General features: G+C 66.2%; 1 protein-coding gene across 3 annotated transcripts in view; it reads right to left on the bottom strand.

The window, feature by feature from the left end:
* Positions 1–26,610, bottom strand: part of ATP9B (ATPase phospholipid transporting 9B (putative)) — a 68,720-nt gene that overhangs the window by 20,867 nt on the left and 21,243 nt on the right. For all 3 annotated transcript variants that reach the window (XM_054164163.1, XM_054164164.1, XM_054164165.1), the window contains exons 10-17: positions 26,203–26,278; positions 24,356–24,432; positions 17,631–17,791; positions 16,757–16,899; positions 14,259–14,371; positions 9,526–9,765; positions 2,137–2,298; positions 911–1,003 (exon numbers count right to left, since the gene is read on the bottom strand). In XM_054164163.1, the coding sequence (XP_054020138.1) occupies positions 911–1,003; positions 2,137–2,298; positions 9,526–9,765; positions 14,259–14,371; positions 16,757–16,899; positions 17,631–17,791; positions 24,356–24,432; positions 26,203–26,278 (1,065 nt within the window). The remainder of the gene's footprint in view (positions 1–910; positions 1,004–2,136; positions 2,299–9,525; positions 9,766–14,258; positions 14,372–16,756; positions 16,900–17,630; positions 17,792–24,355; positions 24,433–26,202; positions 26,279–26,610) is intronic.

Here is a 26,610-nt window from a genome sequence, read left to right as displayed (position 1 = left end):
GGTGTCAGTGTGGTGCCGCAGCAGTGCTGCAGCGGTGTCAGTGTGGTGCCGCAGCAGTGCCGCAGCGGTGTCAGTGTGGTGCCGCAGCAGTGCTGCAGCGATGTCGGTGTGGTGCCGCGGCGGTGCCGCAGCGGTGTCAGTGTGGTGCCGCAGCGGTGTCAGTGTGGTGCCGCAGCAGTGCTGCAGCGGTGTCGGTGTGGTGCCGCGGCGGTGCCGCAGCGGTGTCAGTGTGGTGCCGCAGCAGTGCTGCAGCGGTGTCGGTGTGGTGCCGCGGCGGTGCCGCAGCGGTGTCAGTGTGGTGCCGCAGCAGTGCTGCAGCGGTGTCAGTGTGGTGCCGCAGCAGTGCCGCAGCGGTGTCGGTGTGGTGCCGCAGCAGTGCTGCAGCGGTGTCGGTGTGGTGCCGCGGCGGTGCCGCAGCGGTGTCAGTGTGGTGCCGCAGCGGTGTCAGTGTGGTGCCGCAGCAGTGCTGCAGTGGTGTCGGTGTGGTGCCGCGGCGATGCCGCAGCGGTGTCAGTGTGGTGCCGCAGCGGTGTCAGTGTGGTGCCGCAGCAGTGCTGCAGCGGTGTCGGTGTGGTGCCGCGGCGGTGCCGCAGCGGTGTCAGTGTGGTGCCGCAGCGGTGTCAGTGTGGTGCCGCAGTGGTGCCGCAGCAGTGTCAGTGTGGTGCCGCAGCGGTGTCAGTGTGGTGCCGCAGCGGTGTCAGTGTGGTGCCGCAGCAGTGCTGCAGCGGTGTCGGTGTGGTGCCGCAGCAGTGCCGCAGCGGTGTCGGTGTGGTGCCGCAGTGGTGCCGCAGCAGTGTCAGTGTGGTGCCGCAGCGGTGTCAGTGTGGTGCCGCAGCGGTGTCAGTGTGGTGCCGCGGCGGTGCCGCAGCAGAGCCGCAGCAGTGTCAGCGCGGTGCCGCGGCGTGCTCACCTCCTCCTCCAGCCAGTCGTTGTACTGCACGATGCCGGCCATGGCCACGTCTGCTCCCTTCATGTAGAAGGTGATCTCTCCTGAGGACTCCTCCTGCAGTTGCCCGGAGAGAGGGAGGGCAGATCAAGCCCAGCCCTGGGCACGCAGCCGGCAGGGCTCCCCACCCCCCCTGCCCGGCCTGGGCCTTGGACACCCTGAGGCGTTCATGCCCACAGAGGGCCTGAGGATGCAACAACCACGGCATGGCCACGGGACTGAGCCTGGCACAGGCTGCCCAGGGAGGTGGGAAAGCCTCCTGCCTGGAGGTGTTTGCAGCCAGGCTGGAGGTGGCTGTGAGCAACCTGCTGTGGTGTGAGGTGTCCCTGCCCATGGCAGGGGGTTGGAGCTGGCTGAGCCTTGAGCTCCCTCCCAGCCCTGACCATTCACAGGAGCTGGAGGCATGGCTCAGTCTGGTCTGCAAGCTTCTGGGCACCTCTGAGAGTGGCACTGCCAACAGGGCTCTTGGTGCCAGCCTCAGCCAGGGCAGCACAGGCCCCTCCGTGCCCTGACTCTGCCTGAGGTCTCCTGGGCTGCTGGCATGCCAGGGGGGACAAGGGACAAGGGACAAGTGGGATGAGTCTGACAGCTTCTGAACTGAGGCTTGGCACTGAGCTGGCCACCAGGCAGCCTTGCCTGCAGCTCTGCTGCTGCAGAGGTGAGGTGGGGAGAAGGCTGAATGCTCACAGAGCTTCCACCTCCCTCACCCAAGGTGGGGTGGCCTCAGCTGGCACCTGAGGCTTCAGTGAGCAGGGCTGAGGCCCTAACTGAGCAGCTAGGAGACAACTGAGCACCTGCCTGGCACACCTCAGCCCCTGTGGGCAGCCACACAGCAGCACTGGGACTGCAGAAGCAGCAGCTCCAGGAGCACAGGAGAGCCAGGGAGTCATGGAGTGGCTTGGGCTGGAAGGGATCTTTAAGACCATCCAGTTCCAGCCCCCTGCCATGGGCAGGGACACCTCCCACCAGCCCAGGCTGCTGCAGGCCTCACCCAGCCTGGCCCTGAACACCTCCAGGGCATCCACAGCCCCCCTGGGCAGCCTGTGCCAGGCTCTCACCATGCTTGCAGTAAGAACTCCTCACCCCCACTGGCTCAGCCTCCTGAGGCCAGTGCTACCAAACCAGAGGCTCAGACACAGTGCCTCCAAAGCTGCAGCTCTGGGCAGCTGAGAGCCAGGCCCCAGGGTTACCCTGACAATGATGCCCATCCTCTTGCTCTCAGAGGTGAAGGGGAAGATCTGCAGGATGTAGTAGGTCAGGATGTGCCCCCCAGGGGTCTTCAGCTGCATGGAGGTCAAGTCCCTGGTCACCAGAGTCAGGCCCACGCTCTCTGTCCACTGCACCAGAGCCACCTAGAGAGGGGAGAGAAGGGCAGAGAGAGCTGAAGTGTGAAGGGCTCATTGTGCCCTGCCAGCAACCAAGCCCTGCTGGGGGGAGGCTGAGCCCTGCCAGCACTGTGGGGTTAAACACACCACCAAAAGTGAGGAGCAGCAGGCTGAGGATGAAAGCTGCCCCCAGCAGAGGGGAGCTCCCCCTGAGTGCTCAGCAGAGGCCTGAGGAAGAACTGAAACCAGCTGCTGGGGAATAGACTGGTCAGAAGGACAGCTCTGATAACCAACCCCCCCAGCCTGAGGCAGGAGCTGGGGGGAATCCAGTGGAAATGAGGCACAGCCAGGCACAGATCAGAAGCTGCAGCAGCACTGAGCAGGGCACTGCCAGAGCAGCTCTGTGAGGAGCAGCTGCTCAGCTCTGCAGCTCGATGCAGAGGGAGGCCCTGCTGGGGGCACAGGGGAGAAAGCCTGATTATTGAGTGGTGTCAGTCAAACACTGACAGCATCAGGAGTCTGATTGACCAGAATATCCTTCCCAGCATGGTTATCCTTCAGCACATTCTGCTGCTCAAGAACACTCCTGATGAGAACAGGATTCGTGCTTTTAAGACTCAGACTCTTCCTCTGATGCCATCCAGAAGGGTCTGGGCAGGCTGCAGAAGTGTGCCAGTGCCAGCTGCAGCAGGAGCAACCAGGCCAAGGGCAGGCCAGCCCCAGGCACCAATCCAGGCTGGGTGCTGAGTGGGTTGAGAACAGCCCTGCAGAAAGAGCCTTGGGGGTGCTGGGTGCTGAGCAGCTCCCCAGGAGCCAGCAGTGCCTCCTGCAGCCCTCAGGCAGCTGTGTGCTGGCTGCAGCCAGAGCAGGGTGGGCAGAGGGCAGGAGAGGGCATCCTGCCCCTGGGCTCTGCTCAGACCTCACCTCCAACCCTGCCCCTGGGCTCTGCTCTGCTCAGACCTCACCTCCAACCCTGCCCCTGGGCTCTGCTCTGCTCAGACCTCACCTCCAGCCCTGCCCCTGGGCTCTGCTCAGACCTCACCTCCAACCCTGCCCCTGGGCTCTGCTCTGCTCAGACCTCACCTCCAGCCCTGCCCCTGGGCTCTGCTCAGACCTCACCTCCAGCCCTGCCCCTGGGCTCTGCTCTGCTCAGACCTCACCTCCAGCCCTGCCCCTGGGCTCTGCTCAGACCTCACCTCCAACCCTGCCCCTGGGCTCTGCTCTGCTCAGACCTCACCTCCAGCCCTGCCCCTGGGCTCTGCTCTGCTCAGACCTCACCTCCAGCCCTGCCTCCAGCCCTGCTGTCCCCAGCAGCAGCAGGACACAGAGCTGCTGCAGAGAGCCCAGAGGAGGCCACAAGGCTGCTGCCAGGGCTGCAGCAGCTCTGCTGGGAGCACAGGCTGAGGGAGCTGGGGCTGTGCAGCCTGCAGAGGAGAAGGCTCCAGGGGCACCTCAGAGCTGCTGCCAGCCCCTGAAGGCATCCTGCAGGAAGGCTGCAGAGGGACTTTGGCTGAGGGGGGCTGGAGCCAGGCCCAGGGGCAATGGTTTGGAGCTGAGGCAGAGCAGGCTCAGGCTGCAGCTGAGGAAGAAGCTCTTCAGTGCCAGGCTGCTGAGGCTCTGGCACAGGCTGCCCAGGGAGGCTGTGGCTGCCTCCTGCCTGGGGGTGCTGCAGGCCAGGCTGGATGAGGCCCTGAGCAGCTGAGCCTGGCTGAGAGCTGTCCCTGGGCATGGAGGGAGGTTGGAAGGGGATGCCCATGAAGGTCCCTTCCAAGCCAGCCCACTCTGAGAGTCCATCAGCAGGCTCAGCACCATGGGGGAGGCTCACCAAGAGCTGCACCCCCAGGCACCCTCTGAGCTGTGCAAATGTAGCCCTGGAACTCAGTCACCTTTGAGGGGATGCCTAAGGGAAACCACAGCAGTGCCAGCTGGGAGGGCACCCCCCAGAGCAGACACAGCAAGGAGAACAGAGCCCCAGGGAGAAGCAGCACTCAGAAGCCTCCAAACTCCCAGGGAGGTTTTTTGGTAGAGGTTTTTGTTGCTGTTTGTTTCTTGGCTTTGGAGATTTTCCTTCTCCAGTCCCTGGGAGCTGCAACTGATCCAACCCCCCCGAGGTTCACTTCCCCTGCTCACACTGACAGGTTGCTATTAGCTCCTGACCTGCAAATTGCCATCTTCCTGCTCCCATCCTATCATCTCCTGGCTGCCCCTCTGCTCTTGGCCACTCAAAGCCTTCTATATTTGGGCCCTCAACAGCTGCTGATTGTTTCCTTCACGCTTGGCTTCACCTCCCCCTCGGCATTAGCCCTGCCCAGCACAGGCACTTTGGAGCCTTCTACCTGGCCCCCACGCAGCTCCAGAGAGGTTTGATGTCTGCCACACTTAGCACAGCAAAAGCCAGGGCAGAAACTGCCAGCAAGGCTCCAGGGTCACTCACTGACTGTGCTTGGAAGGGACCTCTGAGCCCATCCAGTCCAACACCAACCCAACCCCACCATGGCCCCAGCTGCCACGACCTCTGAGACCATCCAGTCTGACCTTCAACCCAACCCCACCATGGCCACCAAACCTTGGCCCAAAGAGCCAAGACCATGACCTCCAAGGTCATCCAGCCTTCAACCCAACCCCACCATGGCCACCAAACCTTGGCCCAAAGAGCCAAGGCCATGACCTCCAAGGTCATCCAGCCTTCAACCCAACCCCACCATGGCCACCAAACCATGGCCCAGAGAGCCAAGGCCATGACCTCCAAGGTCATCCAGCCTTCAACCCAACCCCACCATGGCCACCAAACCATGGCCCAGAGAGCCATGGCCACAGGTTTCTTCAACACCCCCAGGCATGGGGGCTCCAGCACCACCTCCCTGGGCAGCCTCTGCCAGTCCCTGACCACTCCTGCAGCCAGTACATGGTTCCTCATCTCCAACCTAAGCCTCCCCTGACAGAATCAAGCCCCCAGAGTCCAACAGGTACCTCCAAAGCAACTGAGCAGGCTTGGGTGTGAAGCTGGACCCTGGCCCTGCAGAGAGAATTGGAGCAGCTGGGCCTCAACAGCTCCCAAGTCCAAATCAGAGCTGAGAGGGAAGGTGAAGCCCTGTCCACAGAGACCATGCAGAGCAGCACCACAACTACATGAACTGCCAGCCCTGAGGAGGAGAGTTCAGTTCCCTGAGTGAGGAGCAGCTCCCCAGGAGCCAGCAGTGCCTCAGGCTGCTGTGTGCTGGCTGCAGCCAGAGCAGGGTGGGCAGAGGGCAGAGAGGAGATCCTGCCCCTGGGCTCTGCTCTGCTCAGACCTCACCTCCAACCCTGCCCCTGGGCTCTGCTCTGCTCAGACCTCACCTCCAACCCTGCCCCTGGGCTCTGCTCTGCTCAGACCTCACCTCCAACCCTGCCCCTGGGCTCTGCTCTGCTCAGACCTCACCTCCAACCCTGCCCCTGGGCTCTGCTCTGCTCAGACCTCACCTCCAACCCTGCCCCTGGGCTCTGCTCTGCTCAGACCTAACCTCCAACCCTGCCCCTGGGCTCTGCTCTGCTCAGACCTCACCTCCAGCCCTGCCCCTGGGCTCTGCTCTGCTCAGACCTCACCTCCAGCCCTGCCCCTGGGCTCTGCTCAGACCTCACCTCCAACCCTGCCCCTGGGCTCTGCTCTGCTCAGACCTCACCTCCAACCCTGCCTCCAGCCCTGCTGTCCCCAGCAGCAGCAGGACACAGAGCTGCTGCAGAGAGCCCAGGGGAGGCCACAAGGCTGCTGCCAGGGCTGCAGCAGCTCTGCTGGGAGCACAGGCTGAGGGAGCTGGGGCTGTGCAGCCTGCAGAGGAGAAGGCTCCAGGGGCACCTCAGAGCTGCTGCCAGCCCCTGAAGGCATCCTGCAGGAAGGCTGCAGAGGGACTTTGGCTGAGGGGGGCTGGAGCCAGGCCCAGGGGCAATGGTTTGGAGCTGAGGCAGAGCAGGCTCAGGCTGCAGCTGAGGAAGAAGCTCTTCAGTGCCAGGCTGCTGAGGCTCTGGCCCAGGCTGCCCAGGGAGGCTGTGGCTGCCTCCTGCCTGGGGGTGCTGCAGGCCAGGCTGGATGAGGCCCTGAGCAGCTGAGCCTGGCTGAGGGGCATCACTCCTCTGGGCTCTCTGCAGCAGCTCTGTGTCCTGCTGCTGCTGGGGACAGCAGAGCTGGAGGCAGGGCTGGAGGTGAGGTCTGAGCAGAGCCCAGGGGCAGAATCCCCTCTCCTGCCCCCTGCCCACACTCCCCTGGCTGCAGCCCAGGCCACGGTCACCTTCTGTGCTGCAGCAGTTGAGCTTTGCCTTGCCCCCTGCCCCCCTGTGCCCTTGGCTTGCCCACCCACAGCTGCCCCCTGTTGCCAGCAGCACTGCTGTGCTGTCTCTCTGAGCAGAGGTTTGCTCTCCAGCAGCCCTTCTGAGGCAGAAACTTCACAGTTCAGCTCAGATGAGCAGCTTCCCAAAGCACAACCTGACGCCGTGGCACAAACCCAAACCCAGCCCGAGCTGTCCTTCAAGCCTGCAGACCCAGGCTGGGGGGAGCTGGCTCCTGGGGGGCCTGGCAGGTCAGGGCAGCGCTGCTTTGCTGCTGCTGAGCGATTTGCTTCGCCCCCAGCCCCCCCTGCACCGCCTCAAGAAGAGAATTAGCGCTGCTGCGAGGAGCACAGACAATGGGCTGCGGCAAACGCCGCCCGCAGGGCTGCCGGGGCAGGGCAGCTCCCTGCCTGCTCCCTGCCTGCTCCCCAGCCGCAGCCGGCAGCAAACTCCCCCCTCGGCCCGGGACAGGAGGGTTGGGCTGGGAGCCTGCGGGGCAGGAGCGCAGCTGCTGGCCTGGGGACGCCGGAGGGAGCAGCAGGAGCCCTGGGGAGCCGCTGCAGGGCAGCAGGCGGCACAGATCACCACGGATCGATCTGCCCCGGCCCCGGGGGAGCAGAAGCTCTCCAGAGGCTGCCGGCACGGCCCCGGAGCGCTGGGGTCTGCGGCCCCTGCCCCCCGGGGCTGCCCCTCCCGCGCCGCATCTGCCCCCCGCTGCCGCCGGCGCCGCCGCGGGGCGGAGGAGCTGAGCTCGGCCGGGAGGAGCCCCGGCGGGTCGGCGCTGGGCTGCCGCTGCTCCCTCTCCCCCTGCCCTCCGTGGGTGCTGCTCGTTTGCTATGCTGCAGCTGTAGAGGACAAGTGACAGCAAATGAAACTTTCCACTCCTCCCGGAGAAAATGAAATATTGATCACTGATCATAAGAAACAAAGAGCCTGGCATAAGCAGGGCTCACATGGTGCATACCAAATCAGGGCCTTATCTCGGGTTGCTCCAGCAGGAGATCAATACATATTTTATGATGGATGCACCTGCTGCTGAGCTGCAGCCAGGGCCCTGCTGCCCCTGCAGCTGCAGCTGCACACATGCAGGTGGCAGCAATGCCAAATGAAGCCCTCAGGTGAAGCCAGGGCAGGGCACAGCTGCTGCTCAACAGCTTCCTGCACAGCAGGGAGGGTTGGGACCTGCACAGTGTCCTCTGCTCTGCTGAGACCCTGTCCTGGGCTGCAGCCAGAGCAGGTTGGGCAGAGGGCAGGAGAGGGGATCCTGCCCCTGGGCTCTGCTCAGGCCTCACCTCCAACCCTGCCCCTGGGCTCTGCTCTGCTCAGACCTCACCTCCAACCCTGCCTCCAGCCCTGCTGTCCCCAGCAGCAGCAGCACACAGAGCTGCTGCAGAGAGCCCAGAGGAGGCCACAAGGCTGCTGCCAGGGCTGCAGCAGCTCTGCTGGGAGCACAGGCTGAGGGAGCTGGGGCTGTGCAGCCTGCAGAGGAGAAGGCTCCAGGGGCACCTCAGAGCTGCTGCCAGCCCCTGAAGGCATCCTGCAGGAAGGCTGCAGAGGGACTTTGGCTGAGGGGGGCTGGAGCCAGGCCCAGGGGCAATGGTTTGGAGCTGAGGCAGAGCAGGCTCAGGCTGCAGCTGAGGAAGAAGCTCTTCAGTGCCAGGCTGCTGAGGCTCTGGCACAGGCTGCCCAGGGAGGCTGTGGCTGCCTCCTGCCTGGGGGTGCTGCAGGCCAGGCTGGATGAGGCCCTGAGCAGCTGAGCCTGGCTGAGAGCTGTCCCTGGGCATGGAGGGAGGTTGGAGCAGAGGAGCTCTGAGCAGCTGAGCCTGGCTGAGAGCTGTCCCTGGGCATGGAGGGAGGTTGGAAGAGAGGAGCTCTGAGCTCCCTTCCAGCCAGCCCACTCTGGGGCTCTCTGATCTCATTTTATGGCTCTGTGATCTCAGAGGTCCCTTCCAGCCCAACCCATTCCATGATTCTATCACCCCTGAGCCCCCTCCAACCTAAGCCAGTCCAAGACTCTATGATCCCCTGCCACAGACATCTGTGCAAGCAACATCCTCCTCCAGAGGGCTGCACAATGCATCCAGCTCCACCAGCACAGCCCCAGGAGAGCAGCAGCTGAAGGCTGAGCAAGCCTCAAAGCCCCCCAGGGGCTGAAGCTTCCTCCCAATGGGCTGTGCCAGCTCAGTGCTGAGCTCTGCACAGCAACCCCCCTGGGGACCCTCTCCCTCCAGAGAGCTCCAGGCTGCAAACATTCCCAGCTCCTGGATTCAGCAGCAGTGGGAAGCCTGGCACCATCCACCAGCCTGGCTGCAGCAAGGCTCAATCAGCTGAACCATGAAACCCTTCCCAGGATCTTCCTGAGGCTCCAGGGATCTGCAGACACTGCATCAGTACAGCTCTGGAGAGCAGCAGCAGCAAACCCTGGCAGAGCCCTGCTGGGGGGAGGCTGCTTTGGGGTTCTTTGGGTTTGGTTGGGTTTGGTTTTGCTCCCAGGCTGCACTTTGGATGCTTCCCAAATGGACTTCTGGAGCTCTCTCTTTCTTCCCCCTCCCAAGACTCCACTCAGCATCAGTTCCTGGTGACCTGAAAGGATCCTGGGGCCAAGGGATCAGCTTTAGGAGAGCTTCCAAGCAGCAGCTTGGAGAAATGGGAAGGGGAATTGGAAGCTGCCTGCTCTGAAAGGTTCCATTTCCACCTCCCTGTCAAAGATGATACCAAGCAGTAACCAACTGTCTCACTGTCAAGGGGCCCCCTCTGCCTGCCAGCACACAGCCACTTCCCCCTGGCTCATTTTCTCTCCCCTTTCCCTTCCCACCCTGCTCCCAGCTCTCTCCTGTTCCCGGCGGGTTCCGCCCCCCAGCCGGGCCCCGCCCCCCGCGGCCAGGCCCCGCCCCCCGCGGCCAGGCCCCGCCCCCCGGCCGGGCCCCGCCCCGCTCCCCGCCGGCCGCGGCTGACCTCGTCGGGGCTGGAGGCTTGGTAGGTTCGGCTCTCGTCGCTGAAGTCCTGGTCCACCTCGGCGTCCTCGGGCTCGGCGGAGCCCCCGGCGCGGCCCTCGTAGACGGGGGTGACGTTGTGGCAGAGGGCGATGGCCTTCACCGCCTCCTGGATGCGGCTGCTGACGCTGCGCCGAACCTTGGGCGCCGCCGGCTGCGGCTTGCGCGACGGCGTGGAGCTGCTGCTGCCCGGGGCAGGCACCTGCGGCGGCCGGGCACGGCCCAAGGGGGAACGAAACGGCAGTTTGAGCGTGCAGGGAATGGACCGGGGTGGGAAGGGAGCTCAGAGCGTCACAGAATGCCTCTGGGGGGAAGGGAGATCAGAGAATGGCTCAAGGTGGAAGAGAGATCAGAGATCAGAGTCCCAGAACGGCTCAGGCTGGGGACAGCTCAGAGCTCCTCTGCTCCATCCTCCCCCCATGCCCAGGGACAGCTCCCAGCCAGGCTCAGCTGCTCAGAGCTCCTCTGCTCCAACCTCCCTCCAGGCCCAGGGACAGCTCTCAGCCAGGCTCAGCTGCTCAGAGCTCCTCTGCTCCAACCTCCCCCCATGCCCAGGGACAGCTCCCAGCCAGGCTCAGCTGCTCAGAGCTCCTCTGCTCCAACCTCCCTCCATGGCCAGGGACAGCTCTCAGCCAGGCTCAGCTGCTCAGAGCTCCTCTGCTCCAACCTCCCTCCAGGCCCAGGGACAGCTCTCAGCCAGGCTCAGCTGCTCAGGGCCTCATCCAGCCTGGCCTGCAGCACCCCCAGGCAGGAGGCAGCCACAGCCTCCCTGGGCAGCCTGGGCCAGAGCCTCAGCAGCCTGGCACTGAAGAGCTTCTTCCTCAGCTGCAGCCTGAGCCTGCTCTGCCTCAGCTCCAAACCATTGCCCCTGGGCCTGGCTCCAGCCCCCCTCAGCCAAAGTCCCTCTGCAGCCTTCCTGCAGGATGCCTTCAGGGGCTGGCAGCAGCTCTGAGGTGCCCCTGGAGCCTTCTCCTCTGCAGGCTGAGGACAAACTCCCACTGCTGCCATGGCAAAGGCTGGTAAGGGATGAGGACAGCAGCCACTGCCTGCCTCTGGGCAGCCTCCTGTCAGCTCCTCCACTTTGTGCTGCACAAAACCCTGCTCTGTGCAACTGAGACCTAACCACGGGCTCAGCTCCATGGCAAATGGGCCAAGGGCAGGGGGCTGCAACTGGATGACCTTGAAGCTCCCTTCCAACCCCTTCCATGATTCTGCCATCCTCCAGGTGCCTTCCAACCCAACCCCTTCCATGGCTCCATGACCTTGAAGCTCCCTTCCAACCTAACCCCTTCCATGAGTCTATGATCTCCAAGGTCCCTTCCAACCCAGCCCATTCCCAATCATCTCCAAGGGCCTTCCCAACCCAACCCACTCTAGGATCCTGTTAGGGTTTTTGGCTTCTTGGAGCTTTTGGGCTGGTTGTGCTGTTCTTGGGGATTTTCTGGTTGGTTTGGTTGGGTTTTGGGGGAGGGTTTTTGACCTCTTCTTTGGCTTCTTGGGGTGGCTTGCTTTTGGTCTCTTGGGGATTGTTGGGTTGGGTTTGGGTTGGTTTTTGGTCTCTTGGGGATTGTTGGGTTGGGTTTGGGTTGGTTTTTGGTCTCTTGGGGATTGTTGGGTTGGGTTTGGGTTGGGTTTTGGTCTCTTGGGGATTGTTGGGTTGGGTTTGGGTTGGGTTTTGGTCTCTTGAGGATTGTTGGGTTGGGTTTGGGTTGGGTTTTGGTCTCTTGGGGATTGTTGGGTTGGGTTTGGGTTGGGTTTTGGTCTCTTGGGGATTGTTGGGTTGGGTTTTGGTCTCTTGAGGATTGTTGGGTTGGGTTTGGGTTGGTTTTTGGTCTCTTGAGGATTGTTGGGTTGGGTTTTGGCCTCTTGGGGCTTTTTGCTTTGTTCCTTGGTCTGGTTTGGGTTTGCTGGGCAATTTTGGTTCTTGGGGATGGGGCTTTGGTCTCCTGGGGATTGTTTTGCTGCCTGGGGTTGGGTTTTTGGTGGTTCATTGCCATTTTGCTGGGGGGTTGTGGTTGGTTGGTTTGGGGGTTGCTGTGTTTGTTCCTCTTTTGCTGGGGTTTGGGTTCTTTTGTGTCTGCTGCCTCCTGCTGTGATTTCATTCCTTTACTTGTTGCTTCCTTTAGTCTTTGGGAGGCTGTCTGGGGGCTTGCTGTCACCTTCCCAAGCCACCACCCACACCAGCAGCTCCCCCACAGCCTCCTCTGCTCAGCCTGGGGCAAAGCTCAGCTAAAGCCTCCTCAGAATCCACCTTGAGGGTTTCTTCCCTCCCCTCTAGAGTGCAAGCTGCTGAGCCCTGAGGCTGCAGGGCTGGCTGAGCCAGGGCTTCTCCTGCTGCTCCTCTGCTCTCCCTGCTCCCAGCCCCCTGCATTTGCATGCAGCCTGTGCCTGCTGCCATCACAGCCCCACATAAATCAGAGCTGCTTTGCCCCTCCTGAATTATGTTATGTTTATTGATGCTTGTATAATTTAATTCCCAGCCAGGCTCCAGCACAGCCTGAGGCCTCCCTCCCAGAATGCTTCCAGTGGGGAAGAACAGGCAGGGTGTAATAGATCTGAGGCTGGCATTAAGATGACAATAGGCTGCCAGGGTCCACTGTAATAACAAAGCACAACACAAACAAGGCACAAAAATCAATGGCACACAACTGGCACAGCCTCCAGCAGCACAGATTAAGGGCAGACCTCACCAGGGCCTGCTCAGCCTCCTGCCTCCTGCTGCCCAGAGTCCTTTCCTTTGCCCCTCCTGGTTCCAAGAGCTGCCACCAAACCACAGGGGCAAAGTGCAGAGCCCTGCAGCTGGGGAGGAGCAGCCCCCAGGCACCAGCACAGCCCCAGGGGGGGTCCTGCAAGGGAGCAGCTCCATGGAGAGAGACCTTGGAGTGCTAGGGGGCAGCAGGGGACAGCAATGTGCCCTGGGGGCCACGAGAGACAATGGGGTCCAGTGTGGCCAGCAGGGCTGGGGAAGTCCTGCTGCCCCTCTGCTCTGCCCTGCTGAGCCCACAGCTGCAATCCTGTGTCCAGTCTGGGGCTGCCCAGTTCCAGAGGGACAGGGAGCTGCTGGGGAGGGTCCAGGGGAGGCTGTGAGGGTGCTGAGGGGCCTGGGAACAGCTGGGTGAGGAGGAGAGGCTGAGAGCCCTGGGGGTGGTCAGCCTGGAGGGGAGAAGGCTGAGAGGGATCTGAGCAGTGGCTGCAGAGGCTGAGGGGTGGGGGGCAAGGAGAGGCTCTGCTTGGTGCTCCCCAAAGACAGGACAAGGGGCAGTGGGCACAGGCTGGAGCCCAGGGGCCTCCACCTCAGCAGGAGGAGAAACTGCTTGGGTGTGAGGCTGCTGGAGCCTGGGGCAGGCTGCCCAGGGGGTGTGGAGTCTCCTCTGGAGCCTCTCAGGCCTCACCTGGCTGTGCTCTGGGGGCCCTGCCCTGGCAGGGGGCTGGGGCTGGATGAGCCCTGGAGGCCCTTTCCAGCCCTTCCCATGCTGCAGCCCTGTGGCAACTGAAGCATTGCTCTGGAGTCAGGAGACTAAAGGGCCATGGACTGGGTGCCAGGGGACTGCTCCAGCTGAAACCAGTCCAGGATCTATTTAGCAGCCAGAGAGGTCATGGGAAAAGCTGCTCCAGTTTCAGAGGGCTCCAGGAGGTTAGGGGCTGGAAGGGACCCCTGGAGAGCCTCCAGTGCCAGCCCCCTGCCAGAGCACACCACAGAGCCCAGCACAGGGCACACAGAACACATCCAGGCAGGGCTGGGAAGGCTCCAGACAAGGAGACTCCACAACCTCTCTGGGCAGCCTGCTCCAGGCCTCTGGCAGCCTCCCAGGGCAGAAGTTCCTCCTCCTGCTGAGCTGCAACCTCCTGGGCTGCACTTTCCATCCATTGCCTCTTGTCCTATCCCAGGGTGCAGCTGAGCAGAGCCTGTCCCTGTCCCTTCCCTCCTGCCCCCCAGCCCTCAGCTCTTGATAGACATTGATCAGATCCCTCTCAGCCTTCTCCTCTCCAGACTGAACACCCCCAGGGCTCTCAGCCTCTCCTCCCCAGGCAGTCTCCAGTCCCTTCCTCATCCTTGGAGCCTCCCTTGGCCTCTCCCCAGCAGATCCCTGTCCCTCCTGAGCTGGGCAGCCCAGAGCTGGATGCAATATTCCAGGGGAGGTCTCAGCAGGGCAGAGCAGAGGGGGAGGAGAACCTCCCTGGCTCTGCTGCCCACACTCCTCTGGATGCCCCCCAGGACCCCCTTGGCCTTCTTGGCCCCCAGGGCACATTGCTGCCCCATGCAGCCCTTGCTGCCCCCCAGCACTCCCAGCTCCTTCTCCCTGGGGCTGCTCCCCAGCAGATCCCCTCCCAGCTGTGCTGCTGCAGTTGACTCTTCCTGCCCAGCTGCAGGGCTCTGCACTGACCCTTGCTGAGCCTCCTTAGGTTCCTCTCTGCCCAGCCCTCAGCCTGTCCAGGTCTCTGAATGGCCTCACAGCCTCCAGGGGTCTCAGCCAAGCCTCCCAGCCTGCTGTCATCAGCACCCTGCTGAGCAGCCTGTCTGTCTGCCTGTCTGTCTGTCCCTCATCAGTGCCATTGGTGACAATGTTGACCAGGCCCTGAGCCAGCACCGATCCCCGGGGGCACTCACTGCGTCCAGCTCCCAGGCCTCAGCTGCAGCCCTTCAGAGCTGCCAGCAGGGCACTGGCTGGGGCAGGGCACCGACTGCAGAGCTACCTGTGAGTAGGAGCTGCTGATGTGGCTCTGGATCTCGTCCATGGTGTCTGGGCCGTAGGACACCGTGCCCAGGTGCAGGCGCTTGAAGACCATCTCGTTCTGGGTCAGGGTTCCTGCCAGCAGGGAGGGAGGCATCAGAGCAGCCAGGGCTGGGCAGGGGGCACTCAACCCCCCAGCCCCCCAGACATCCTGCCCTGGGCAGCAGGGAAGGGGGCAGGAGGCAGGGTCAGCCCGGGGCAGTGCTTGCCCAGAAAGGTCAGGGTTGGGAGCCTGGCACAGGCTGCCAGGGGGCTGTGGACCTCCATCCCTGGAGGTGTTCCAGGCCAGGCTGGATGAGGCCTGGAGCAGCCTGGCCTGGGGGGAGGGGTCCCTGCCCAGGGCAGGGGCTTGGAGCTGGATGACCTCCAAGCTCCCTTCCAGCCCAACCCATGGGTCAGAGACTCACTGACCAAGTTCTGTGCCCTCTGCAGTCCCAGGGGGTTTGGATGGGGCCCATGGCAGCTGTGGTTTACACCCACTCCCACCTGCTGGCACAGCTGGCACAGGCTGCCCAGGGAGGCTGTGGCTGCCTCCTCCCTGGAGCTGCTCAGGGCCTCATCCAGCCTGGCCTGCAGCACCCCCAGGCAGGAGGCAGCCACAGCCTCCCTGGGCAGCCTGGGCCAGAGCCTCAGCAGCCTGGCACTGAAGAGCTTCTTCCTCAGCTGCAGCCTGAGCCTGCTCTGCCTCAGCTCCAAACCATTGCCCCTGGGCCTGGCTCCAGCCCCCCTCAGCCAAAGTCCCTCTGCAGCCTTCCTGCAGGATGCCTTCAGGGGCTGGCAGCAGCTCTGAGGTGCCCCTGGAGCCTTCTCCTCTGCAGGCTGCACAGCCCCAGCTCCCTCAGCCTGTGCTCCCAGCAGAGCTGCTGCAGCCCTGGCAGCAGCCTGTGGCCTCCCCTGGGCTCTCTGCAGCAGCTCTGTGTCCTGCTGCTGCTGGGGACAGCAGGGCTGGAGGCAGGGTTGGAGGTGAGGTCTGAGCAGAGCAGAGCCCAGGGGCAGGGTTGGAGGTGAGGTCTGAGCAGAGCAGAGCCCAGGGGCAGGGTTGGAGGTGAGGTCTGAGCAGAGCAGAGCCCAGGGGCAGGGCTGGAGGTGAGGTCTGAGCTGAGCAGAGCCCAGGGGCAGGGCTGGAGGTGAGGTCTGAGCAGAGCAGAGCCCAGGGGCAGGGTTGGAGGTGAGGTCTGAGCAGAGCAGAGCCCAGGGGCAGGGTTGGAGGTGAGGTCTGAGCAGAGCAGAGCCCAGGGGCAGGGTCCCCTTCTCTTTTCCCCTGGCAAACACAGGGGACTCCAACCCCCAGTTCCAAACCCAACCCCCAACCCCCTCTGCCCAGCACTGGTTCCTGCAGGAGCTCCCCCAGCAAGCCCTCCCCCACCCCTCCTGACCCCCCCAGCCAATGCCAACCTCTCCTCACTGCCCTCCAGGGCTCTGCCAAGCCTCTGAATGGAAACCAAGCCTCCCCATGGGGCTGGGGGATGAAAGCCTGCTCAAAGCCTCAGCCAGCAGGCAGCTGTCAGATCCACTTCCCACCAGCTCTGCAGTTGCTGCTGGGGTTAAACCCCCACCCCCAGCATCCAAAATAGCCCCAGCCCTGAGCAGGGAACACCAAACCCCCCCAGGAGCAGGCAGAGGAGGGAGGGAGGGGAAAGGAGAGGAGCTGGGCAGCAGCCAGCAATGGGCACTGCCAGCCCAGAAGGCCAAGGGCAGCCCAAAGGCCTTCTGGGCTGGCAGTGCCCATTGCCAGAGGTGGAGGGAGAGGATCCTGCCCCTCTGCTCTGCTCTGCTCTGCTCTGGGGAGACCTCTCCTGCAGGGCTGTGTCCACAGGCAGGACCTGGAGCTGATGGAGAGGGCCCAGAGGAGGCCACCAAGGTGCTGAGGGGGCTGGAGAGCCTCTGCCATGGGCACAGGCTGAGGGGCCTGGGGCTGTGCAGCCTGCAGGGGAGAAGGCTGCAGGCAGAGCTCAGAGCAGCTGTGGCTTGGAAGGGACTCTCAGGACCCCCTGGATGGGTTGGAAGGGACCCCAAAGATCACAGAGAGGCTTGGGAGGGACCTCCCAGCACCCCCAGTGCCAACCCCTGCCATGGGCAGGGACCCTCCCAGCGGCCCAGGCTGCTGCAGGCCTCACCCAGCCTGGCCCTCAGCACCTCCAGGGAGGGCATCTCCAGGCTGCTCCTCCCTGAGGGCTGCCAGCACAGACCCCAGGGCAGGCTGGCAGGGCTGGCAGGGCAGGGCAGGGCAGCAGGGCAGGGCAGCAGGGCAGGGCAGCAGGGCAGGGCAGCAGGCAGCAGGGCTGGCAGCAGGGCAGGGCAGCAGGGCAGGGCAGCAGGGCAGGGCAGCAGGGCAGGGCAGCAGGGCTGGCAGGGCAGGGCAGGGCAGCAGGGCTGGCAGGGCAGGGCAGGGCAGCAGGGCTGGCAGGGCAGGGCTGGCAGGGCTGGCAGGGCAGGGCAGCAGGGCTGGCAGCAGGGTACCTGTCTTGTCGGTGAGCAGGTAGAGCAGCCTGCCCAGCTCCTCGGGGATGGTGCTGGTCCTCACCACGCTGCCAGGGATGCTCTGGTCCCGCATCAGCATCCAGCCGTAGGCTGCCTTGCCCATGTCCAGGTTCACGCGCAGGCTGCGGGGCAGCGCTCGCTGACGGGGTGCCCGGGCAGCCCGGGGCACCACCTGCTGCCAGGGCACCCCCGGGGGCACTCCCACTGCCAGGGCACCCCAGGGGCACCACACACTGCCAGGGCACCCCAGGGGCACCACACACTGCCCGGGCACCTGGGGGCACTCCCACTGCCAGGGCACCCCAGGGGCACCACCTGCTGCCAGGGCACCCCCGGGGGCACTCCCACTGCCAGGGCACCCCCGGGGCACCACACACTGCCAGGGCACCCCCGGGGGCACCACCTGCTGCCAGGGCACCCCAGGGGCACCACCTGCTGCCAGGGCACCCCAGCCCCAGAGGCACCCTGAGCCCCAGGGACACCACCCACTGCCAGGGCACCCTCAGCCCCAGGGGGCACCACACTCACTGCCAGGGGCACCCCCAGCCCCCAGGGAGCACCCCCAGCCCCCTGGACCTCTGGGTGGGGAGCTTGGAGGAGAGGAGCTCTGAGCTGCCTGCAGGCTGAGCCCCCCTGGCCCCTGAGCCCTCCCCTGGCCCCTGGGCTGCCTCCAGGCTGAGCCCCCCTGGCCCCTGAGCCCTCCTGGCCCCTGAGCCCTCCCCTGGCCCCTGGGCTGCCTCCAGGCTGAGCCCCCCTAGCCCCTGAGCCCTCCCCTGGCCCCTGGGCTGCCTCCAGGCTGAGCCCTCCCCTGCTGCACGCTCAGGCCCCCCCTGCCCCCCGCCCTGGCACCCACCTGATGGGGATGATGTAGGAGAAGAGCAGGAGGAAGCGGAAGAGGTTGCGGTACCAGGGCCCCACGAAGCCCTGCAGGGTGACCATCACCACCGAGAGGGCCACCAGGGCCAGGAACAGGGCCTTGGTCAGCTGGTTCAGCTCCAGGTCCAGCAGGCCCACCTGGGGGGCAGCAGGGAGGGCACTCAGCGCTGGGGGGCACCAGGGAGGGCACTCGGGGCTGGGGCTCCTCCTCCCCTGGCACTGCTGTGCCCCCAGCCCCCAGCCCCTGCTGCTGTGCCCTGGCAGCAGAGCATTGGTGCAGCAGGGGGAGCCTGGGGCTGCCCCCACCCTGGAGAGCTTCCAGGCCAGCCTGGATGATGCCCCCAGCAACCTGGGCAGGGGGCTGGCACTGGGTGATCCTCAGGGTCCCTTTCGAGCCACCCCAGGCTGTGAGCCCATGGCAGCCCCTGCCCCTCACCACCCCCTCCTGCTGCCCCTCACCAGCTGCTCCTGCTGCCCCTCACCAGCTGCTCCTGCTGCCCCTCACCACCCCTTCCTGCTGCCCCTCACCACCCCCCTCCTGCTGCCCCTCACCAGCTGCTCCTGCTGCCCCTCACCACCCCCTCCTGCTGCCCCTCACCACCCCCTCCTGCTGCCCCTCACCACCCCCTCCTGCTGCCCCTCACCACCCCCCTCCTGCTGCCCCTCACCATCCCCTCCTGCTGCCCCTCACCAGCTGCTCCTGCTGCCCCTCACCATCCCCTCCTGCTGCCCCTCACCACCCCCTCCTGCTGCCCCTCACCACCCCCCTCCTGCTGCCCCTCACCATCCCCTCCTGCTGCCCCTCACCAGCTGCTCCTGCTGCCCCTCACCACCCCCCTCCTGCTGCCCCTCACCATCCCCTCCTGCTGCCCCTCACCATCCCCTCCTGCTGCCCCTCACCATCCCCTCCTGCTGCCCCTCACCACCCCCCTCCTGCTGCCCCTCACCACCCCCCTCCTGCTGCCCCTCACCACCCCCTCCTGCTGCCCCTCACCACCCCCTCCTGCTGCCCCTCACCACCCCCCTCCTGCTGCCCCTCACCAGCTGCTCCTGCTGCCCCTCACCACCCCCTCCTGCTGCCCCTCACCACCCCCCTCCTGCTGCCCCTCACCACCCCCCTCCTGCTGCCCCTCACCACCCCCTCCTGCTGCCCCTCACCACCCCCTCCTGCTGCCCCTCACCATCCCCTCCTGCTGCCCCTCACCACCCCCCTCCTGCTGCCCCTCACCACCCCCTCCTGCTGCCCCTCACCACCCCCTCCTGCTGCCCCTCACCATCCCCTCCTGCTGCCCCTCACCACCCCCCTCCTGCTGCCCCTCACCACCCCCCTCCTGCTGCCCCTCACCATCCCCTCCTGCTGCCCCTCACCACCCCCTCCTGCTGCCCCTCACCACCCCCTCCTGCTGCCCCTCACCAGCTCCTCCTGCTGCCCCTCACCACCCCCTCCTGCTGCCCCTCACCAGCTCCTCCTGCTGCCCCTCACCACCCCCTCCTGCTGCCCCTCACCAGCTCCTCCTGCTGCCCCTCACCACCCCCTCCTGCTGCCCCTCACCACCCCCTCCTGCTGCCCCTCACCACCCCCTCCTGCTGCCCCTCACCAGCTGCTCCTGCTGCCCCTCACCACCCCCTCCTGCTGCCCCTCACCACCCCCTCCTGCTGCCCCTCACCACCCCCTCCTGCTGCCCCTCACCAGCTCCTCCTGCTGCCCCTCACCAGCTCCTCCTGCTGCCCCTCACCACCCCCCTCCTGCTGCCCCTCACCACCCCCCGCCTGCTGCCCCTCACCACCCCCCTCCTGCTGCCCCTCACCACCCCCTCCTGCTGCCCCTCACCAGCTCCTCCTGCTGCCCCTCACCATCCCCTCCTGCTGCCCCTCACCACCCCCCTCCTGCTGCCCCTCACCATCCCCTCCTGCTGCCCCTCACCAGCTCCTCCTGCTGCCCCTCACCATCCCCTCCTGCTGCCCCTCACCACCCCCCTCCTGCTGCCCCTCACCATCCCCTCCTGCTGCCCCTCACCAGCTCCTCCTGCTGCCCCTCACCATCCCCCTCCTGCTGCCCCTCACCACCCCCCTGCAGCTCCCATGGCAGCCTGGGCACCTCTGCATGGCACAGGGTCATAGCTTGGCAGGGAGCTCAGAGCTCCCCTCCATGCCCAGGGACAGCTCTCAGCCAGGCTCAGCTGCTCAGGGCCTCATCCAGCCTGGCCCTGAGGCAGCCACAGCCTCCCTGGGCAGCCTGTGCCAGAGGCTCAGCAGCCTGGACACAGGATGGATCACAGGGGCTGGAAGGGACCCCTGGAGAGCCTCCAGTGCCAGCCCCCTGCCAGAGCACACCACAGAGCCCAGCACAGGACACACAGAACACATCCAGGCAGGGCTGGGAAGGCTCCAGACAAGGAGACTCCACAACCTCTCTGGGCAGCCTGCTCCAGGCCTCTGGCAGCCTCCCAGGGCAGAAGTTCCTCCTCCTGCTGAGCTGCAACCTCCTGGGCTGCAGTTTCCATCCAGTGCCTCTTGTCCTATCCCAGGGTGCAGCTGAGCAGAGCCTGTCCCTGTCCCTTCCTTCCTGCCCCCCAGCCCTCAGCTATTGATAGACATTGATCAGATCCCTCTCAGCCTTCTCCTCTGCAGACTGAACACCCCCAGGGCTCTCAGCCTCTCCTCCCCAGGCAGTCTCCAGTCCCTTCCTCATCCTTGGAGCCTCCCTTGGCCTCTCTGCAGCAGATCCCTGTCCCTCCTGAGCTGGGCAGCCCAGAGCTGGATGCAATATTCCAGGGGAGGTCTCAGCAGGGCAGAGCAGAGGGGGAGGAGAACCTCCCTGGCTCTGCTGCCCACACTCCTCTGGATGCCCCCAGGACCCCCTTGGCTCCCAGGGCTCCTTGCTGTGCCCTGCAGACCCTGCTGCCCCCCAGCACTGCCAGGGGCTGCTCCCCAGCAGATCCCCTGCCAGCTGTGCTGCAGGAGGCACCAGGCCAGGAGCAGGCAGCCAGGAGGGGCAGCTGGGAGGCCACCAGAAGGTCTCCCTGGAGCCTTGTCCTCTGCAGCCTGCACAGCCCCAGCCCCCTCAGGCTGCCCCAGCCCCCTGCTCCCCCTCCTGGCCCTGCTCTGGCCCCCTCCCAGCCCCTCCAGCTCCTCTCTCTGGCCACCTGCCCTGCCCCCAGCCCCTCCCTGCCCGAGCCCCCGGGAGGAGCAGGGGCTGGGCTGGGCCCTTCGGGGGGCAGGAGTCAGATGAAGAGAAATGAGAGCCAGGGAGGCAGAGCCAGGTCTGAGAGGGCCTGCAGCCCCCGAGCTGCCAAAGGCAGCTGAGGTTTCAGGCCTGGCTGAGGCTGGGATCAGGCTCAGCACTCACTCAGTCAGGGGCTGGGACGGGGGAGCCCCCACCCCCCACGCCCGAGCTGCCTCCAGCTGCTGTCAAGGGATGCAAAGTGCACAGACCCAGGCTCCACTGATGCAAGTCCCATTGGAAAGTGAAAGGAATGATTGCATCTGAGCCTGCCCTGCCCTGCCCCGCCCCTGCCCCTGCCCCGCCCCGCCCGGCCCTGCCCCGCCCTGCCCCGCCCGGCCCGGCCCTGCCCTGCCCCGCCCTGCCCTGCCCCGCCCGGCACTGCCCTGCCCTGCCCCGCCCTGCCCTGCCCGGCACTGCCCTGCCCTGCCCAGCCCGGCCCTGCCCCGCCCTGCCCTGCCCGGCCCTGCCCTGCCCCGCCCGGCACTGCCCTGCCCTGCCCCGCCCTGCCCTGCCCGGCACTGCCCTGCCCTGCCCTGCCCTGCCCAGCCCGGCCCTGCCCCGCCCGGCCCTGCCCTGCCCCGCCCTGCCCCGCCCTGCCCGGCACTGCCCTGCCCTGCCCCGGCACTGCCCTGCCCTGCCCGGCACTGCCCTGCCCTGCCCCGGCACTGCCCTGCCCGGCCCGGCACTGCCCTGCCCGGCCCTGCCCTGCCCCGCCCTGCCCCGCCCTGCCCGGCACTGCCCTGCCCTGCCCGGCCCTGCCCGGCCCAGTGCTGCCAGCCCCTGCCCAGTGCTGCCCGCCCCTGCCAGCCCCTGCCCAGTGCTGCCCGCCCCTGCCAGCCCCTGCCCAGTGCTGCCAGCCCCTGCCAGCCCCTGCCCGCCCCTGCCCAGTGCTGCCAGCCCCTGCCCGCCCCTGCCAGCCCCTGCCCAGTGCTGCCCGCCCCTGCCAGCCCCTGCCCAGTGCTGCCAGCCCCTGCCAGCCCCTGCCCGCCCCTGCCCAGTGCTGCCAGCCCCTGCCCGCCCCTGCCAGCCCCTGCCCAGTGCTGCCAGCCCCTGCCAGCCCCTGCCCAGTGCTACCAGCCCCTGCCAGCCCCTGCCCGCCCCTGCCAGCCCCTGCCCAGTGCTGCCCGCCCCTGCCAGCCCCTGCCCAGTGCTACCAGCCCCTGCCAGCCCCTGCCCGCCCCTGCCCAGTGCTGCCAGCCCCTGCCCGCCCCTGCCCAGTGCTGCCAGCCCCTGCCCAGTGCTGCCAGCCCCTGCCAGCCCCTGCCAGCGCTGTCTGACAGCAGAGGCTGTGCCAGGGCCAGCCCCAGGGGCTGGGGGAGGGCGGTGGAGCTGCCCAGGGGCTCTGGCACTGACCCCAGCTCCAGGCAGGCTCAGGGTGGCTCAGCAGTGGTGCCAGTGCTGCAGTGCCAGCTGGCAGGCAGAGGCTGCCCCCCTGCAGCAGGGGCACAGCACCTCCCCTGGAGGGGCAGGGGCTGGCTCCACGTGCCAGGGGCTCAGGCCCTGCAGGGCTCTGTGCCAAGGCAAGCAGCAGGGGGGCAGGGCAGAGGGCAAAGCAGCCAAGGAAGTGGCTGGAGGAGGTCTAATGATGCATGCCAGGAAGCCCCAGGGTGCAGGGAGACAGCTGCCCACACCTGGGAGCCCTCAGCATGGCACAGGGGGCAGGCTGAGCCCCCCAAGGGCCCCCCAGGGGCCCCCTCCGATGCTCTGCAGTGACTGAGGTGAGTGCAGCAGCCCTGGGGGCTGTCTCTGGGGCAGGCTGAGCCCCCCAAGGGCCCCCCAGGGGCCCTCTCTGATGCTCTGCAGTGACTGAGGTGAGTGCAGCAGCCCTGGGGGCTGTCTCTGGGGCAGGCTGAGCCCCCCAAGGGCCCCCCAGGGGCCCCCTCCGATGCTCTGCAGTGACTGAGGTGAGTGCAGCAGCCCTGGGGGCTGTCTCTGGGGCAGGCTGAGCCCCCCAAGGGCCCCCCACGGGCCCCCCAGGGGCCCCCTCTGATGCTCTGCAGTGACTGAGGTGAGTGCAGCAGCCCTGGGGGCTGTCTCTGGGGCAGGCTGAGCCCCCAGAAGCCCTCCCCAGAGCAGCCCAAGTGCTGCCCTCACTGCTGGGCAGCCACAGCCATGCAGTCAGTGCCAGCAGAGGGCTGCTGGGTGCTGCCCTCACTGCTGGGCAGCCACAGCCATGCAGTCAGTGCCAGCAGAGGGCTGCTGGGTGCTGCCCTCACTGCTGGGCAGCCACAGCCATGCAGTCAGTGCCAGCAGAGGGCTGCTGGGTGCTGCCCTCACTGCTGGGCAGCCACAGCCATGCAGTCAGTGCCAGCAGAGGGCTGCTGGGTGCTGCCAGCTGCTGCTGGGCAGCCACAGCCATGCAGTCAGTGCCAGCAGAGGGCTGCTGGGTGCTGCCCTCACTGCTGGGCAGCCACAGCCATGCAGTCAGTGCCAGCAGAGGGCTGCTGGGTGCTGCCCTCACTGCTGGGCAGCCACAGCCATGCAGTCAGTGCCAGCAGAGGGCTGCTGGGTGCTGCCCTCACTGCTGGGCAGCCACAGCCATGCAGTCAGTGCCAGCAGAGGGCTGCTGGGTGCTGCCCTCACTGCTGGGCAGCCACAGCCATGCAGTCAGTGCCAGCAGAGGGCTGCTGGGTGCTGCCAGCTGCTGCCAGCCAAGTGCCTGCCAGGGGCAGCTGGCAGCAATCAGCAGCAGCTGCCAGAGGCACTTGGAGCTGGCAGCAGCTGGCAGCCAAGGGCCAGAGGGGGCAGCTGGGGGCAGTGTGTGTCCTGCAGCACCCTGGCAAGGCCTCAGCCTGCAGAGGCAGTGCTGGCAGCTGGGGGCACAGGCAAGGAGAGGAGGCCTCAGGCAGGGCCTGCAGAGCTCTGCCCCTGCTCACACAGGCAGCCCACGGGGCCAGGGGAGGGCCTGGGGTGCCAGGGACCCCAGAGAGCATCTGCCCCAAGCCCTGCAGGGCAGGGACCCCTCCCCCAGCCCTGGCTGCTCAGGGCCTCATCCAGCCTGGGCCTGAGCACCTCCAGGGAGGGGGCAGCCTCAGCCCCCCAGGGCAGCCTGTGCCAGGCTCTCCCCAGCCTCAGCCTGTGCCAGGCTCTCCCCAGCCTCACTGCCAACAGTTCCTTCCTCCTCTCCACTCTCAGTCTCTCCTCTCCCAGCTCCAAGCCATTGTCCCTCACCCTGGCACCCCCAGCCCTTGCCCACAGTCCCTCCCCAGCTCTCCTGGAGCCCTTCAGGGGCTGGCAGCAGCTCTGAGGTGCCCCTGGAGCCTTCTCCTCTGCAGGCTGCACAGCCCCAGCTCCCTCAGCCTGTGCTCACAGAGCTCACCTCTGGCAGCAGAGCTCAGCCCAGCCCAGCCCAGCCCTGCCCAGCCCAGCCCAGCCCTGCCCAGCCCAGCCCAGCCCAGCCCTGCCCAGCCGGGTTTGGTGTCCCTCAGCAGGGCCATGGCCAGGCCCAGAGCAGCAGCAGGGCCCCAGGGACTGACCTTGTTCTTGGGGTGGGAGGTGTTGAGCACACTCCTGGTCTCCTTGCCTGTGTAAATGACAACCCCCAGCACAGAGCCTGCAAGGGAAAGCAGAGAGAGAGCACAGGAGGAAGGGCAGGGCTGCCAGGGGCTGCCAGGGGCTGCCAGGGGCTGCCAGGGGGGCTGCAGCACCGGGGGCTGCCTGCACTGGGGGCTGCCTGCACTGCTGGGCAGCTGCTTCTGGGGAACCCTGCAGGGACTCAGTGCCCCCCAGGCACATCCCATGGGAGAGAGCCTCAGGAAGCTGCTGCTGACCCCCAGCCTCTGCCTCTCCCTCTGGCCCTGCCAGCACCAGGCCTCTGCTCCTCTCTGCCCCCCTCCTTGCTCCCTCTCCATCCAATTCTGCTCTGATACTTCCTGCAGTTCCACCTCCTCCCTGCCCTCTCCCTGGCCTCCCTTCCTGCCTCCTCCCCTCCCCCCTTGCCTTTTGCCTCCCTCCCTGCAGAGGCTGAATGAGAGCAGAGCAGATGGAGCTTGGCTGTGAGGAAGAAGCTCTGCCCCAGGAGGCTGCTGGAAGCCTGCAGCAGGTTGCCCAGGGAGGGGCTTGAGGCCCCCCCAAGCCTGGAGGCGTTCAAGGGGAGGCTGGAGAAGGCTGTGAGCAACCTGCTGTAGGGGAGGATGTCCCTGCTGGGTGCAGGGCTTGGGCTGGGGGCCTCTGGGGGTCCCTCCCAGCCCACTCTGTGACTGTCTGTAGTGCACAGACTGAGCCACCCTGGGTCAGCTGGGGCTGCCCTCTGCCCCCCCAGCCCAGGCCAGCCCCTGCCCTTCAGAGGGAGCACAAAGATCAGCAGGGTGCTAGGGCTGGAAGGGACCTCTGAGACCACCCAGCCCAAGCCCCTGCTCCAGCAGGGCCCCCAGGGCAGGCTGAGCCAGGCTCATGCCCAGGGGGGGCTGAAGCTCTCCAGAGCAGACTCCACAACCCCTCTGGGCAGCCTGCTCCAGGCTCCAGCAGCCTCACTCCAAACCTCTTTCTCCTCCTGCTCAGATGGAGCCTCCTGGGTGCCAGGCTGTGCCCCTTGCCCCTTGGCACCACTGAGCAGAGCCTGGCCCCAGCCTCTTGCCCCCCAGAGCTCCTTCAGCTCTTGCTGAGCTTTGCTCAGCTGCCCTCTGGGGCTGCTCTGCTGCAGGCTCCCAGCCCCAGGCTCTCAGCCTCTGCTGCTGCCAGCTGCAGGCTGCTCAGCAGCTTGGTGGCCCCTGCCCAGCAGCTCCCTGCCCCTCTGGGGCTGGGCAGCCCAGCACTGGGCACAGCACTGCAGCTGTGGCCTCAGCAGGGCAGAGCCTCCCTTGGCCATCTGCTTGGTGGCAGCAGAGGGGCTGTGGGGGAGCTCAGCCTGGAGCTGCTGGGCCCTGGCAGGCCTTGGCTGCCCCAGAGAGCAGAACCCAGCACAGGCAGCACCAAACCCCAAGCCCAGCCCAGCCTCCAGCCACAGCTGAGCTCTCCTTCTGCCTTGCCCTGCCCTGGAGTTTGTTGTTGGTCTCTGTCAGGACCTGCCCTGGGAACCTCCTGAGCCAGGCCTCCCCCAGCTGCAGATGTTGGCTGCACTCCTGCAGTGAGTGACTTCAGTGAGCTCCTGGGGCCAGCCCTGCTGGAGAAAACCAAACCCAAGCCCCCAAAAGCCACAACCCCACAGCTCCAGCTCCAAAGCCCTCAGCTGCTGAGGAGGGTTCAAAAGGTGCAGAACCTGTGAGGAGCAAACCCCAGGGCAGAGGGAGGGCAGCTGGGGGGGCAGCTGGGGGGGCAGGAGCAGAGGTGAGGACCAAGGAGCCCCTTGCAGGGAGGTCTGCAGCTGGCTTCAGCCAACACCTACCTGAAGCCACCACAGTGCTGGCCCAGAGGGTGTTCTCTATGCTCAGGCTCTCATGCACTGCTGGGTCACTGTCCTCCTGTGGGCACCAGCAGCAGCTCAGCAGGGAGGCAGCACACAGCCCACAGCACCCAGCACTGCCTCCTGCCCTGCCCCCCTGCCCAGGCACAGGCAAGGAGCTCCAGCCAGCACCAGAGTGATGGCCCCAGGCCTGCCCAGGTGTGCTGGGAGGGACTGTGAGCACCCTCCCCCCAAACCCCTCCCCGACCCCCCCCAACCCTCCCAACCCAGCCTATGCCATGGCCTCCCAGCTCCCTCCCACCCCAGCCCCTTCCCTGGCCCTGTGGCCTCCCAGCTCCCTCCCACCCCAGCCCCTTCCCTGGCTCTGTGCCCTCCCAGCTCCCTCCCACC

The sequence above is a fragment of the Dryobates pubescens genome, chromosome 9, assembly GCF_014839835.1.
Source record: "Dryobates pubescens isolate bDryPub1 chromosome 9, bDryPub1.pri, whole genome shotgun sequence".
NCBI classification, from domain to species: Eukaryota; Metazoa; Chordata; class Aves; order Piciformes; family Picidae; genus Dryobates; species Dryobates pubescens.
The sequence above is the reverse complement of the archived record's forward strand: the minus strand, read 5'-3'. Positions and strand labels throughout refer to the sequence as shown.